This window comes from Rhodotorula paludigena (genome assembly GCF_050403205.1).
Source record: "Rhodotorula paludigena JCM10292 DNA, Rt_paludigena_JCM10292v1_ctg2, whole genome shotgun sequence".
NCBI classification, from domain to species: Eukaryota; Fungi; Basidiomycota; class Microbotryomycetes; order Sporidiobolales; family Sporidiobolaceae; genus Rhodotorula; species Rhodotorula paludigena.
In genome coordinates this window covers 788,125-802,538 of record NW_027481456.1, presented here as the reverse complement: position 1 = coordinate 802,538, position 14,414 = coordinate 788,125, and the positions used below count along the sequence as shown (strand labels likewise).

Genomic DNA, 14,414 nt, shown 5'->3' with positions numbered 1-14,414 from the left:
AAACGTGCTCTGTTGCCCCAAGCAGAGAAGGTCAACCTCATGGACTGCGCCTCTTGAGAAGCAAATGTTGGCCCACAATCGAGGCAAGCGCGGCATCCGCGGCGGCGCAAGTGCGGTGCGTTGCCCAGCAGAGCGCAAGCAAGGAGTGTCAAAAGCGGCAACTTGACCATCCCAATTGTCAGAGCTAGAGCCTGCTGTGGAAAAATGGTCAGGGAGAAGCATCTGTGGCTTTCGGAAGTCAAGTCGGATGAAACGGCGCTCACAAATGGGGCTGCCCCGCCAGACGCGATGCCGCTGTTCACTGCGGCAACAACAGAGGAAACCCATCAGCAGGTGTGCACTGAATGCCGCGTCAAGAATGTACTGGGAGCATGCTTCCTCGGGCACTTACTGGAAGCACCGTTCAGAAACGTCTGTTGCTGACTTCCCTGCTCACCTCTCTCGCTTGTCGGAAGATGTTGCGGACCTCTCGCATTGAGCTAGACCAAGAGGGAAGACGCTTGGTGTTGATACTAAGCCTGCTAGACGGGAAAGAAACTTGTACCTAGACCAAGAGGGGAAGCACGAGGGAAAGAAGCGTCTCCGTCCTCCAGCTAAGGCAAAGCTATTGACCGTCCTCTAGCTGAGGCAAAGCTGTTGACCGTCCTCTAGCTGAGGCAAAGCTGTTGAACAATTATGAAGCTATACAAAAAGGGTTTGCCGAATAGACGAAGCTAAGCAACCTATCCGCCTCTCCGCAACAACAGAATATGTAGAGTGCACTGCTTGGTGACCTTGCAAAGGTGTCAACGGAGGTGGGAAAGAAGCGAGACGGAAGGTGCAAGCGAAGGGAGGGAAGAGACGGGGCCGGGAGTGGAGAGGTAACGACGAAGGATGGCAACACGGAGAACCCAGAAGTCTAGCAGCCATAGAGGGAAAGAAAGAAGAAAGGGACCCCGCTCGGGAGACGCCTGCACCGGTGGCCGGAAGGAAGAGAGTCGCCGCCGGGACGACCTCCTCGCTTTTGGCCTTTTTGCGCCCGAGGCGCTTACCAGACGTCGCCCTGCGCCTTGGCGGCCTCCACAACCTTCAGGAAGCCCGCGATGTTGCCGCCAGAGACCAGCGACGGGACTAGAAGCAGAGGAGAGCGAAGGAAGTCAGTGAGAAGGCCGAGGAGAGCAAGGAGGCTTCGGGGACGCACGCTCGCCCTCGGCAGCAAACTCCTGCGCGGTCTCGTAGCACGTGGCGAAGCAGGTCTGCATGATGTCCTTGAGCTTCTTGTCGACGGTCGCCTCGTCCCACTGGATGCGGGACGAGTTCTGCGCCATCTCGAGACCCGACACGGCGACACCACCGCAGTTGGCGGCCTTGCCCGGGCCGTACCACGTGCCCTTGTTGCCCTTGGCCTTGCGCGAAGCCTCGAAGACCTCGATCGCCTCGAGCGTGCAGGGCATGTTGGCCTGCGGAACGAGGGGGTGTCAGTGTCCGGGTTTCGCTCAGGCGTCGCCTCCCTCAGAGAGACAAGTCCGTGGAACGCAGACGTACACCCTCAGCAACGAAGCCGCAGCCGGCCTTGGCGAGGGCCTCGGCGTCGGCCTTGTCGAGCTCGTTCTGGGTCGCCGAAGGGAGCGCGACGTCGACGTTCGGGACGAGCTGCCACGGGCGGGCGCCCTCGACGTACTTGAAGCCCGACGGGGCCGAGAGGTCCTTGAGGTAGCCACCCTTGAGCTTGAGCTCGGCGACCTGGTTGATGAAGTCGACCGAGAGGCCCTCGGCGCCGGTCGCGACGAGCGCGCCCTTCGAGTCCGAGAGCGAGAGGACGAGACCGCCGAGCTCGATCACCTTAAGCGCAGCGAACTGGGCGACGTTGCCGGCACCCGAGATGAGGACGCGCTTGCCCTTGAAGTCCTCGCCGCGCGCGACGCGGAGCATCTCCTCGGCGTAGTAGACGCAGCCGTAGCCAGTCGCCTCGGGGCGGATCTTCGAGCCACCAAAGTCGTAGCCCTTGCCCGTGAGGACACCGACCCACTCGTTGCGGATCTGCTTGTAGGCGCCGAAGAGGAAGCCAACCTCGCGACCGCCGACACCGATGTCACCGGCGGGAACGTCGGTGTCCTGGCCAATGTGGCGCGAGAGCTCGCGCATGAAAGCCTGTAGACGAGCGCAGAAACAGAAAAGGTGAGCTCGGGAATTCCTGGCGAGGGAAAGAAGCGAGGCTGAAACGTACGAAGCAGAAGCGGCGGATCTCAGCGTCCGACTTGCCCTTCGGGTCGAAGTCCGAACCACCCTTGCCACCACCCATGTGAAGGCCGGTGAGGGCGTTCTTGAAGATCTGCTCGAAGCCGAGGAACTTGAGGATGGAAAGGTTGACCGAGGGGTGGAGACGGAGGCCACCCTTGTACGGGCCGAGGACCGACGAGAACTGGACGCGGAAGCCGTTGTTGACCTGGCACTTGCCCTGCAAGAGCGCAAACGCGAGGAAATTGGAACGAGATCAGCATGATTGCGCCGAGGGAGACCACCGCGGCAACTGATTCCGGCGATCCCAGCCGCCAACAACCTATCGCGCAGTCGTAGCAGGTTGCGTAGCTTACCTGGTCGTCCTCCCAGGTGACACGGAACTGAATGATGCGCTCCGGGATCATGAGAACTGCAGGATTGACCAGCGACGATTAGCGGCGGGTTGGCTCGAGGTGCCGCGGCTCCCGTCTGCGAGACGGCAGCGACGAGTGCGTGCGGGATGATGCGCACCCTTGAAGGCATTCTCGAGCTCCGGCCTCTTGGCGAAGAGGGGCGCAAGGGTGGAGCGGATCTCGTTCACAGCCTCTGCGGTAGCGTAGCGAGCGTCAGCGGGCATGATACAGCCACGATCCCGGTACTGGAGACGCACGCTGGAACTCAGGCTCGTTGACGGACGAGTGCGTGGACGAGGACGACATGTTGTTGCGCTTGAGAAGGTCCAGAGGGGCGAGGGAGAGGGAAGCAAGGAAAGGACAGCGATGCGGCGGAGGTGACCCGCCCGCTTCCCCCGAGATTGCTGATGGTCGAACTTTTTCTCAGTCTTCACCTGTCAAAGCCGACCGGGGGATTTGAGGCAGTGGCGACCTATTATTTCCCTCTCTCCTTCCCTCCTTCTTTCCTCGCCTCTCGCGGCGTTCTGACTGTTCTCGAATGGCGGAATTGTTTGATGATGTTATTCACAAGACACGATTCAAGTCGGGGAACCGAAAAAGAGAGGAGAGGGGGAGAGAGAGAGGAGGGGAAGTACGAAACCCCCCTTTCGCACTTTCTTCTTATCTCGGGAGAGGGAGTCTTGCCGCGGCCGAGTCGGCGCCTGGGCGACGCCGGCGACATTCTTGGGGCCCGTCGGCGGACTGAACGGAGATTGCCGTCTTGCCGCCGCGCGAGCAGACTCGCGAGCATCTTTCCTCAGCATTTCCCGCGGCGATGTCTCGCGAGACAAGGAGCCGATAGCAGATTGCAACACGCAGAAGCCTAAAGAGACGACGGAACGCCTCGAGAGCCGGCTCGGGGCGTGGGATATAGACGAAAGCTGGGAGGGATAGGACGGACGAGCAGAGGAGGGGTATCGTGGTTGCGGGCGAGGAAGCGGGGCGGGAAGGTCATTGGTGGTCGAAGCCTTCAGAAGTGCGCAGAGCGCCGTCTGTCGCAGGGTACGTCCGTCCAGCGGGACTGCGACTGCGATCCCTGACCGCGCCGCGGCGACCATCGTCGTCCGAGTCGCTGCCGATGTCGGACACGCTTCCGGTGCGTAGCCGCGACGGCGCGCCGACCGTCAAAGTTGCGCCGCCACCGGCCGCTCCTGCGCGATTGATCTCGAGACTCGATGTGCGCGCTCGCCCGCTCGTGCCGCTGGGCAAGCCGCCCGGCCCAGCCGGCGGCATCGGGATTCGCGTGTCATCGACACTCGCGCGCCGCTCCCACGGCTCGATCCGGTCGTACAGCGCCGAGCTTCGCGACGGCTTGTAGCCCGCCTTCGTCGGTGTCGTCTCCTTCGACGAAGGGATCGCCGAAGCCGCCGTAACATCGATCGCCTGGATCGTCGTGTAGCTCGGCGGCTCGGGCGTCGTCGGCACCGTGACGGACATGGCGTCGTCTGGAAGGTCCGGCATCATCTTGTTCGTCGATAGCATCGTAGTGAGCGGGAGAGCCGAGGTCGATGCATTGGCGAAGGAATGGGTCGCAGCACGACGCGGGGGGAGCGTCGTGTACAAGCTCAAGCCGTAGCACGCCGGAAGCGGAACTGCGCAGAGGATCAGTCAGCGCGCCTCATATGTTTCAGCGGCATAGCACTCACGCCAGAAGGCCCAGTCGACCAGCGAATAGATCGCACTCTGGTCGATGGCGACGGTTGAAGTGAGAGCTGGAAGACAACACATGAGCTCGTCCGGGCTCGCAAGCCAGGGCGCACGAACGTACCAGCTGAGAGAGACAGTACGGCAGTGTAGCCTGCAGTCTGTATCGTGCTGGCAAACCAAAGCTGCGTGCGCGACGTCTTCTCCGTGTATGGCGCAATGCGCTGGCTGAGCGTCCAGGCGAGAGCAGCCGTGACGGTGACGTTGACGAGTGCGGCGGTCCAGAGCCAGACCGTCGCCGCTATCTCACATTCGCGCGGAGCTAGCGTCGTGCCTTCTTTGAACTGCAGGACGAGTCGAATAAGCGATGCTCGGTGTGCACGGAGGGCAGTGCGTACCAGGAAACCCGTCACGCAAGTGCCAACAGCACCGGCAAACGAGACGAGTACGAGCAGACCTATGAGGACGAAGAAGCCGTATCGGCGAGTCCGAGTCGAAAGAAGCTGTTCGAGGCGGACGTCAGGTTATGCCCTTCCTGGCCGCCACTGTCGCGCCACTCACCGCGGCTGCACGAAGCGCAAGCACAGCTTGCACGGGAAGAGCGACGCATCCCGCCAGCAAAGGCAGGACCGAATCAACGGGCCATCCATGAAGGATGTCAGTCGGGGAGCGGGTCGTGGTGGCTGTCAAGAGGCCCTTCGGTCAGCTTGACTGTTGCCCCAGCCGGAGTGCGAAGAAACGCACTGGACCAGTGGACGACATCCGCAAAGACAAGGCCCGAGTAAGCTGTCAAGAGGGTGAAGACGGCCCACAAGACGACCTTGACGCGGAAAGCGAGTCTGGCGTATAGGTCGGACGAGACGTAGCGAACGTGGACGGCCAGATAGAGGCCATAGAGAATGAGGGCGACCTGCGAGCCGGCAGACGTCGACCCAAGCAGCGTGGACGTTGCTCTGCCGGCGTCGCCCTCGACGAGCGTATCCGCCATGCGAGACGACGGGCGCCAAGGAGCGGTGAGATGCACTGAGCGAGCGACGAGGGTAGGATGGCGCGGAGGGGAGAGGAGGAGGGGCAAGCCACAACCGTTGATGGTCCTGCAGGCGAGCCGGCCGCCATAGAGCTTGTGCGCTTGTGCGCCGAAAGAAGCGGTGATCGACCGCGGGTTGTCTTGCGTGCAAGCCTGCTGGGCGCAACACCTTCCGTATTCGAAGCGATTCGAGGCTCTCGAAGCCTGCCCCGCTGGCGCGTCGGCTCAGCCACGGCAGCAGAGCAGCGGTTCGAGACTAGCGCGCAAAGCTCTGATTAGCGCTGAGTGAGACAGCGTGTGTCTGAGGTCCACCACGGGCTGCCACGACCGGGCGAAGCGAAGGAACGGGACAGGCCCACCCTGTCGGTCGAGCGAGGCCACGTTTGCCTGTGCGGGACCAGCGTCTGAAAGTACAGTGCAGGATTTCAGCGGCTGTGCGTGCCCTCCCCTGCCAACGAGGCTGGTTAGGGAGGAAGGCGGGACGAGGAGGCGGGCGAGCAGCCGGCGGCAGCGGCCGTCGCGGGAGGAGCTCTCGATACACTGCAAAGCGGATGTGGAGCCTGTGCACGTGCTGACTAGCGAGTTCGACGGCACCTTGCGCGGACGCGACTAGACGATAAGAGGGCAACTGTTCCGCCTCGAATCGGCGCTCTCGTCCTTCTCGCATGCACACACTCGCGCAGAGACGGCTGGGATGAGCGGCAGAGGAGCGTACACTCCTCTCGTCACCTTCCCGCCAGGCTCGCTCGCACCCGTGCGACGTTCGACAGCGGCAAGGACGGAGGACCCGTCGCCTTCTTGCGGCGAAGTGCTGCGCACGCTCGCACGGCCCAAGGCGGCGTTGCTTGCCCTCAGCGCAGCTTGTGTGCTTTACTTGCTCGTGCTCGCGCCCACCAAGGCGCTTACGCCGATCGACCGCCAGCTCATCGAGGTCGACGAGGATCCCGCGGCTCGCTTCCCTGAAATCTGGGCGGCTGCCAAGGAAGGGTGGGAGGAGTACGAGCCGCGCGCGGCTATTGTCGCCGACTCGCTCAAGAGTTGGGCGGAGCGGATCAGCGGGTCGTGTGCGGATGGATGGGCTGCGAGCCGAGCACCCTGCGCGTCTCAAGAGCTCCCGACGCCGCAAGTCGACTTGGTCTGGACGTGGACGAACGGGTCGGCGGATCCTCTGCTGCGGCGTTGGAAGGCCGAGGTGCAGGCTTCTCTGAGCGGCAGAATTCGGCCAGGCGTAGCCATGGTGCGCGCGAGAAAGTCCTCGCGCCACTTTCGGTGCGTCCGCTTGCTTGCAATGCACCCATCGAAGGAATACTGAGCTTTGTGAACCGATAGAGAGCACGACGAACTCCGCTACTCGGTTCGCTCCGCTTTGGCTGCGTTCCGGCCGTCCGCTCTGAGCTCTTTCCACCTCCTCACGGCCGACCTCCCCACCAACCAGCTTTTTAGCGACATCATCGATGGTCATTTGCCTGAGAACCTGACGCATGTTCTGGATGCCTCGAGGATTGGGCAAGTCCCGACCTGGCTCGAACACCGCGATAGTCGCCCTCCGATGCGGGTCCTCCACCACAGCGACATCTTTGAGGATCGTACATCGCTACCGACTTTCAATTCTCTTAGCATAGAGTCACGCATGCCGAACCTGCCGGGGCTCAGCGACTTTGTGCTGTACATGAACGTGCGCTTCCTCTCCGGCCTCCCTTCTTTCGCCATGCTGATCTTGCGAGACAAAACGACAGGACGATACATTCCTGTACGGAGACCATGCTTTCACTCCGAGCGACGTCGGCGCGCCGTTCCTTGGGCCAGTCTTCCGTATACAAGACGGCTTGACTGTCGAGAGTCGCGCTCCCGGCGGTTTCGGTGCGCACCTACTCCTAGTCCGTCGAGTCTCGATTGCCTTTTGACACGGCACCTGCACAGCCGGCAACACAGACGGCGAATGGGCGAGCCTGGAGCACGCAAACTGGCTACTCGGCGCGTTCTTCCGAGACTTGGTCGTGAAATGCCCGCTGACTCCCTCGTAACAGACCGCCGCTTCGGCAATCGCGGCCGCGGCTACCTTGCACACATCCCAAAGGCGTTCTCTGCGCCTCTGTTACGCGAGGTTGGCGTTGTCTGGAGAGACGAGCTGCTGGAGGTGCGACATTGCGGCCTTCTCTACAGCAACTCCACCTGACACACATTCTCCGCAGACGTCGAGGTCCCGCTTCCGCGGCAGAGGGACCGAGTACCAGCTTCCATTCCTCGCAACGCACTACGTGATCGAGGCGCATCGCGAAGCGCTCCTGCATGCCTTCTTCGCCGCGCGAAGCGACCGCAACCTCGACGGCCAGCTCTCGCTTCAGGAGCGGAAGACAGTTGCCGAGGAGCTTGGCTTCGACCTCGACGCGGCCGGCCAGTCCGTCGAGCCGTTCGTGCAGGCCTACTTGCCGCGCAGAGGGACGAGCGCGCACCTCGTCGAGCAGCTCGAGCGAATCGGGTGCGATCCGCCAGGCGTTACAAACATTGCCTTCTCGTCGCACGATGGCTTCGGCGCTTTTCGACCGGAGCCGAACTATCGTGACGGGTTTAACCTTTCAAGGCCAATCCGCCCTGCACTCCCGGTCGATGTGACAGAGGATGCGGGCACGGCTGCATGTGCAATCCACCTCGACACCTGCTTCGGCGGCGACTTTCTGTCCTCTACGCGCTCGGTGCCGGTGGACGAGGCGTTTCGTCGAGTCGCGTACGAGTACACGCACTGCGGCGACTGCGTCGTGCTCGCCCTCGTCGGACGCAGCGGTGCAACCGGTCTCTCGGCCTTCCTCCCGTCGTGCAGCACTGCCGCACCGCACCGCAACCCCTCGATTTCTGCCGAAGCACTGTTCTCGTTGGCGAAGCGGCACGAGTCGGTCAACCTCCTCGTCACGCCCCCCTCATCCGCCGCACCCACCTGCGCATCGGCCCGTGCGCTTGCCGTGCGCCGCATCCTCCGCTACTCGTACACGCTCGGCGACTCGGTCTCGCGCTTCGTGACGATGCGGCAGGCCCAGTCGGTCCAGGTCGCGCTAGACAAAATGGTCGAGGAGGCGAAGGAAGTGGGAGGAACAATGCCAGCCTTCCTCACCCTCAGTGCGTCCGCTCCTGCTTTCAAGCTTGCAAAACCTCGAGTGCTTGCTGAGCGAGCACAAACGCAGACGACGACTTTGATCTGCCGCAAGCTTCGGATCGCGCCGACCAGTTCCTCAAGCCATGGTTCCGCACGCAATGGCCTAACCCGTCCCCGTACGAGGGCAGCAGCGCAGCATAGACTCGCATGACATTTGTATAACTTTCTCACATCGTCTGCGCATCCGGAACGGGGCCCGCTGCATTGGAGAGAGGTGGGAAGAGAGGGCTGCGGCATATGGCGAGTCTACAAAGCCAACGACGGCATTCGCGTACAAGACAACAAGCTGACTGCAGTGGAGGTGAGGAGGAGAAGGAGGAGGAGGAGGAGGAGGAGGAAAGAGGAGAGAGACAGAGAGCTGCGAGGCAAGGAGAACTAGGCAAGACGGCACGGTCGCTGCGAGGGGGATGCTATGTACAGGCGCGGCGACGGGCGAGCAGGCCTAGTCGATGCGCATCGGACTGGGCAGCGCTTCGGGCGCGAGCGGGCCCTTGCGCCGGCCGAGTAACGTCGCCTGGTTGAGGCTGAGCTCGAAGCCACCGCCGTGCTTGCGCCCGCGCGTCCCGCGGTCGCGCGTGCCGGCCCGCCCCGAGTCGTACAGGACCGCCTCGGCCTGCCGCCGGTCGGCGCCGCCCCAGCCCTGGTAGTTCTGCGCGGCGCGCTGCTGCTCCTCGGCCGTCTGCGGCGGCTGTCGCTGACGGTTCGGGTCCTGCACCTCGCGGCGCTTGTCCTCGATCGCCTTGGACACCTCAGCGCCATACCTCCGCTTGGTCGCCTCGAGGTCGGCCTCCTCGGCCTCGTCCTCCTCGGCCTCGTTGAGCCCCTGCAAGAACCCGGCGCGACCGGCGCCTCCGGGCCCGTTGTACGCTCGCTGCCGCTGCTTGCCCTCCTCCTCCATGCGGTGCACCGCGTACGTCACGTCGAACGCCTCCTTGAGCGTCGCGACACCCGGCGACGGCATCGCGCGGCGGCCGCCCGGTGCGAGCAGCGGCGAGTCCATCGGCATGTATCTCGGCACGGGCTTGAGGTTGAGCGAATCCATCGTGCCGGGCGTGACCGCCGAGGGCGCCGGCTTGGCCTGCGTAGTGCGGCGTGGGTCAGCGATACGGCTCAGGAGTATCGCATAAGCGCAGCCGCGTACCTTGCACCACGGATGTGCGAGGAACTCGTCGATCGTGTAGCGCTTCTCAGGGTCGACATCGAGGAGGTGCGTGATGAGGTCCTTGGCTGCGAGGCGAAACGAGATCAGCCATGAGCAGGAGGCGAGAGGGGCGAGGAGAGGGAAGCGCACAGGACGCGCTGATGTCGTCCCACCACGGGCTGAGGAAGGTGTAGTAGCCCTTGGCGACCTTTTCGGTGAGGACGTGGATCGACTCGTCGTAGAAGGGAGGGAAGCCGCAGAGGAGGGTGTAGAGAACGCAGCCGAGCGCCCACATGTCGACCGACTTGGAGTACCGCTCGTCCTTGACGATCTCAGGCGCCGTGTAGCCGACCGTGCCGCACGGAGTCATCGTGTCCTGGTCCCACACGATCTTGCTCAGGCCGAAATCCGCAATCTTCACGCGCCCGATCCCACCGCCGCCGACGCCCGGGATGAACTCGCCCTCGTCCTCCTTCTCCTCGTCGTAAGGCCGGTGTTTCGGGACCTTGGACGGGATGATGGGGATCGATTCGAAGAGGATGTTCTCGGGCTTGATGTCGCTGCAGGAGGACGAAGAAGTCAGCTTCAACGTCATCGACAACGGTCGACGAGGGGGCGCACCGGTGGACGACACCCTTCTCCTCGTGCAAGTAGCGGATACCGTGCGCGACCTGGAGGATGACGTGTCGCGAAAGCTCCTCGGAGAAGTATGTAAGCTTGACGATCTGGTGGAACAGCTCGCCGCCCTCCATCAACCTGCAAGAGTCGACATCAGCGGTGTGCCGACGCATCGACGAGATACCAGCACGCACTCGAGGGTGAGGAAGTAGTGCTCGCGGGATTCGGTAAAGTTGAGGAGGCGGACGATGCCGGGGTGATTGAGGCCGCGCATAATCTGGACCTCCTTGAGAATGTTGGCGCGCTGTTGCCACGAGAGACGAAAGTGGAGGGGAAGGAGAGAAAGCACGCGAGCAAGCGAAGTGGATGTAGGTCACGTAATGGGTCAGAACGGCCGAACTTGAGGAGGACGAGGGGAAGTGCGATGCTGCGCCGTGCAGCCGCGAGGTCCGCGCCCTTGCTCGGGAAGGCAGACGGGACGAACCTCGGTCGCCCTCGGCTTCTTCTTGACTGCTTCGCCTACGTGCTTGCCTTGCGCTTGCTGCCGACGGGGTGATCAGTCCCGTCGGATCAGCACGGGAAAGCGACAAGGTAGTCCACGAGGGAGCGAGTCAAGGCAAAGAGCGACGGTGGACGATGCAGACGGAGCAGAGACAGCGTAGAGACCCAGACAGGACAAGCAAGCGGGCGAGGGGAGGGAGGGAGGAAGGGGAAGATGGAGAGAACAAAGAAAGGCGATCCAGTCAGTACTCGCGGCCCGAGTTGGAGGGTGACGGGTCGTGTGAAAACCGAGGGTGTCTGCTCGTGGTCCTTTGGAGCACGCTCGCGCAGGAGCCGATGTGCGCAGACGACGGAACAGACGAAATGACGCGGAAGGATCGACAGGCGGCCAGGCGAGAACGGAACGAGCGGGAGAGCGTCGGCCTCACCTGAGACGAGTTGAGCTCAAACTTGCGCACACACTTGACTGCGACCTTGACCTGCTTGCCCATGGTCGGGTCGATGGCGAGCTGCGCGGGACTGGGGCGCAGTGTCGCCTCGAAGACGTGACTGAATGCGCCGTCGCCCATCTTGCGGCCGAGGGTGATGCCCTCGGGCAAGCCCTCGTACAGATTCTGGTCCCGCTTGGCCTTGAGCTCGTTCTCCTTGCGCACAAGCGTCTCTGCCTGGGCGGTCGTGCTGGGCGACGAGGCCGACCCCGCGCCCGCTGAGGCTGCTGCTGCCGCCGAGGCCGACGACATGGGCGCACCCTGTGGCGATGGAGCGGTACCCGAGGGCGGCGCGAGGTGTGCGGGCTCTGGCGGCGAGAGGACAGAGGCGGGCGTCGACGAGGACGCGGGCGAGGGCGCTGCGGACGATGATGCCGATGCTTGTGCTGCTGAGGAAGCGGGCTGGGACGGTGCGCCGCGAGACTGCGACTGGCGCGCGCTGTTGTGGTCGTGCTTGTGGAGCAGGCCCTTGAGCACGCTCGAGATGGGCATGGCGGGAGACAGAGCGGCGAGGGCAAAGGCGAGGACGTAACGGCAGCCAGGAGCGAGCAAGGAGGAGACGGCCGCCCCACGTCACCTCTGTCGGCCTCGGGCCTGACTCCCCTCTCCTCCTCGTCCACACGTCGCTCCTGCGTGTGCCTTCGAGCACCCAGACTACTCACAGAGCCGAGCACGACCACTTGTGGGCCTCTCGCGAGCTCAGAGCGAGTGTGCAGACCTCCAGCGATCCCGATCACTTGTTGCCCGTCTACATATCGGTGCTCCGCAGTGGCTCCGTCATCTTCTTCTCCTCTCTTTCGCGTCGGCCGTCCCGCTGCACTCGAGTGCGCGGCAGTCCGTAGGTACCGTGCGGCCCCACGGATAGCTCGTCACGCAAGTTCGGACTGATCGCTGCGCTCTTGTCCTTGCTGCCGCTCTGCTACCGTACAGTTTGGCTACAGTGCTCCTGCCTAGCCTGCCGGTCTCTCACAAAGGACTGGTGTCGTCCAAACGCCTCGCAATGTGTACATGCTACCGCGGGGTGGGACCGCTGGGTCGGTCGTCGGCAGTAAAATGCTGCGGGCACATCGCTTCCCCTTGGCTTTTCCCGCTGAGGGACTTTGTTTCAATCCGAGCCCCTGCTGTTGATCTCAACGACGGAGACACCTCGCAGATGTCGTAGCGTCGCTGCAGTGGCGAGCTGCGCATCACTCCTTCTGCTCTGCTGAGGGAAGGCGTCATGCGAACGAGCGTGGCAGAGTTTAATTCCCCTTGATGAAGGAACATCGCCATCCCGTGGTACGAGAGCCAGGGAGCAGCACAGAATTCCAAGTCTTGCTGACCCTCAACCATGCGAGCGGGTGCGTCTCGCGTTATTCTGAGCGGTGATCGGCCGCACCAAATGCATTGAAAGAGACAAAACTCGGCAATCCGCGGTGCAGCAGACTCCGAACAAAGCGATGCGGCGTGAGCGATGTTGTCTATGTCGCGAAGCGTCGTTACCTATTGCGCCCAACAAGGACGCAGGATACCGGCGCGGACGTTCGCACATTGAGATCGTCCTCATTGCGGCTCTCGTGTGCAGGAACCGGGGAAGCTGCGCCGTGCGCGTGCATGAGGTCGCGATGGTTTTTCAAGCCGGACCGCCATTGTGCAGATAACGCAACGCTGTAACGCTGATCCTCCACGCGCCACTTTTATCCTGCAAAAGGCGCTGGTGCAGGCCGCATCCGTGACACACGGGCACGCAGGAGGATCAAGCAGGTGTCGAAACGAGTCGACCGACTGACTAGTGGAAGCAGCGGATGCCGTGGTCTCGTTCCGAGTCCTTGAGGCAGCGCTATGTGTGTGGCTTGTGCAGTTGAGAGCAAAGGCAGGAGCGCACAGCCAGAGCGTAGGCAGCCTTGAATCGCTAGCGAGTCGAGGTTAAGCCGACCTGGAGAGTACGCAGACCCGCCTACGCGCCAGCCATGGAATGAGCGACGCGTCCTGAGCCACTCTGCAGCCACTGACCAGCAGTTGAAGAAGAGCAAGGGAGTGGTCGAGGGAAAGGGACGCGTCGCGACGACCACCAGCTCGACGTCGGCCGCTCACACCGCTGTCCGGCGCTGACGACCAGCATGAGCGCACGAGAGGCGTACGTATGACTCAATCAGTCAGCACGCACGCACAGGCTGACCCAAGAGCGGTCCCTCGCAGCGCCCAGTCTTCATCAGTGCACCACAAGAAGCGCGAAGACTCCGACTCGGACGACTCGGACGCGCTACTGGAGGACCTCGAGGATGAGCTTGACAACGACTTTGACCTCGGCGGCTTTCGCGAGAAGCGCATGCGCGAGTTGCAGGCGCAGTCTGTCCCGCTCCTGCTTTCAAGGCCCGTCGGTGCCGCTGACATGCATCCGCATCTCGCAGACTGGATGCTGCGCAAAGATCACGGGATAGCGGCTACGGCCGATACCAGGAGATCAAGGTGGAAAAGGACGTGATCGCAACCACAGCGTGCGTTTCGCTCCCTCCCTCACCTTTCCGGCACAAGCCGACTCCTTGCGAACAGTAAAAACGGACGCTCCGTCGTGCACTTCTTCCACCGCGACTTCCGACGATGCAAGATCATGGACGCTCACCTTGAGGTGCGAGCCTTCGGATGTATTGCCGCCGTCCGCACCTCACGGTTTCACGTCCGCAGAAACTCGCGGCCAAGCATACCGACACGCTCTTTCTCCGGGCAGACGTTGCCAACGTGCCCTTCCTCGTCAATAAGCTGGAGATCAAGGTTTTGCCCTGCGTTATCGGTTTCGTGGACGGGGTGTCGAAGATGAAGTGCGCCGCCTTCTTCTGTCTTCCCGACTGTCTTGCTGACACAGCTCTTTGCACGCAAACAGACTGGTCGGCTTTGAGGAGCTGCCCGGAGGAGACGCTTTCACGACGGCTTCGCTCGAAGTTGGCATGGTGCACTGCGGTGCGCGCCTTTCCCAAATGACCCATCTCGTAACTCGCGATGCCGAGCACTGACTGACTCTGCTGTGCCATAGGTGTTCTGAGCAAGACGCCCGGCGTGACCGCTATGCCCGCTATTCCTCTAAGTGCGGGAGGAGCAAGATCAGGAGAAGGCGGAGGACGGTCGCGGATCAGGGTCGGCGGCGGCCGCGCGACCAGAGGCGGCGACGACTATTCAGATCTTGACGACGATTAAGGGGCTGTGAAGGCCTGCTCGCTTC

The 14,414-nt window shown here is 62.7% G+C and overlaps 5 protein-coding genes across 5 annotated transcripts; 2 read left to right on the top strand and 3 right to left on the bottom strand.

Annotated features, from left to right (window-relative positions):
- Nucleotides 1–1,027: 1,027 nt before the first annotated feature.
- Nucleotides 1,028–2,918, bottom strand: JCM10292_004598 (glutamate dehydrogenase; the record flags this gene model as incomplete). Its single annotated transcript, XM_076645933.1, has 7 exons — nucleotides 1,028–1,110; nucleotides 1,181–1,439; nucleotides 1,525–2,130; nucleotides 2,207–2,437; nucleotides 2,574–2,629; nucleotides 2,731–2,805; nucleotides 2,870–2,918. The coding sequence occupies 7 exons, from the start codon at nucleotides 2,916–2,918 to the stop codon at nucleotides 1,028–1,030; spliced, it is 1,359 nt and encodes a 452-aa protein (XP_076508803.1).
- Nucleotides 2,919–3,602: 684 nt separating this feature from the next.
- On the bottom strand, nucleotides 3,603–5,283 carry JCM10292_004597 (uncharacterized protein; the record flags this gene model as incomplete). The annotated part of the gene is made up of 6 exons (XM_076645932.1): nucleotides 3,603–4,243; nucleotides 4,298–4,363; nucleotides 4,420–4,639; nucleotides 4,694–4,798; nucleotides 4,857–4,978; nucleotides 5,040–5,283. 6 exons carry the CDS (start codon nucleotides 5,281–5,283, stop codon nucleotides 3,603–3,605), a joined length of 1,398 nt encoding a protein of 465 aa, XP_076508802.1.
- Nucleotides 5,284–6,016: 733 nt separating this feature from the next.
- On the top strand, nucleotides 6,017–8,611 carry JCM10292_004596 (uncharacterized protein; the record flags this gene model as incomplete). The annotated part of the gene is made up of 7 exons (XM_076645931.1): nucleotides 6,017–6,591; nucleotides 6,652–6,997; nucleotides 7,059–7,182; nucleotides 7,243–7,296; nucleotides 7,350–7,459; nucleotides 7,515–8,433; nucleotides 8,499–8,611. 7 exons carry the CDS (start codon nucleotides 6,017–6,019, stop codon nucleotides 8,609–8,611), a joined length of 2,241 nt encoding a protein of 746 aa, XP_076508801.1.
- A 301-nt stretch (nucleotides 8,612–8,912) lies between these two features.
- JCM10292_004595 (serine/threonine-protein kinase) lies at nucleotides 8,913–11,710 on the bottom strand (the record flags this gene model as incomplete). The annotated part of the gene is made up of 7 exons (XM_076645930.1): nucleotides 8,913–9,548; nucleotides 9,612–9,697; nucleotides 9,762–10,171; nucleotides 10,233–10,367; nucleotides 10,424–10,533; nucleotides 10,714–10,770; nucleotides 11,159–11,710. The coding sequence occupies 7 exons, from the start codon at nucleotides 11,708–11,710 to the stop codon at nucleotides 8,913–8,915; spliced, it is 1,986 nt and encodes a 661-aa protein (XP_076508800.1).
- Nucleotides 11,711–13,317: 1,607 nt separating this feature from the next.
- On the top strand, nucleotides 13,318–14,389 carry JCM10292_004594 (thioredoxin domain-containing protein; the record flags this gene model as incomplete). Its single annotated transcript, XM_076645929.1, has 7 exons — nucleotides 13,318–13,334; nucleotides 13,397–13,546; nucleotides 13,609–13,695; nucleotides 13,751–13,826; nucleotides 13,883–14,016; nucleotides 14,079–14,155; nucleotides 14,229–14,389. 7 exons carry the CDS (start codon nucleotides 13,318–13,320, stop codon nucleotides 14,387–14,389), a joined length of 702 nt encoding a protein of 233 aa, XP_076508799.1.
- Between the last annotated feature and the right edge of the window lie 25 nt (nucleotides 14,390–14,414).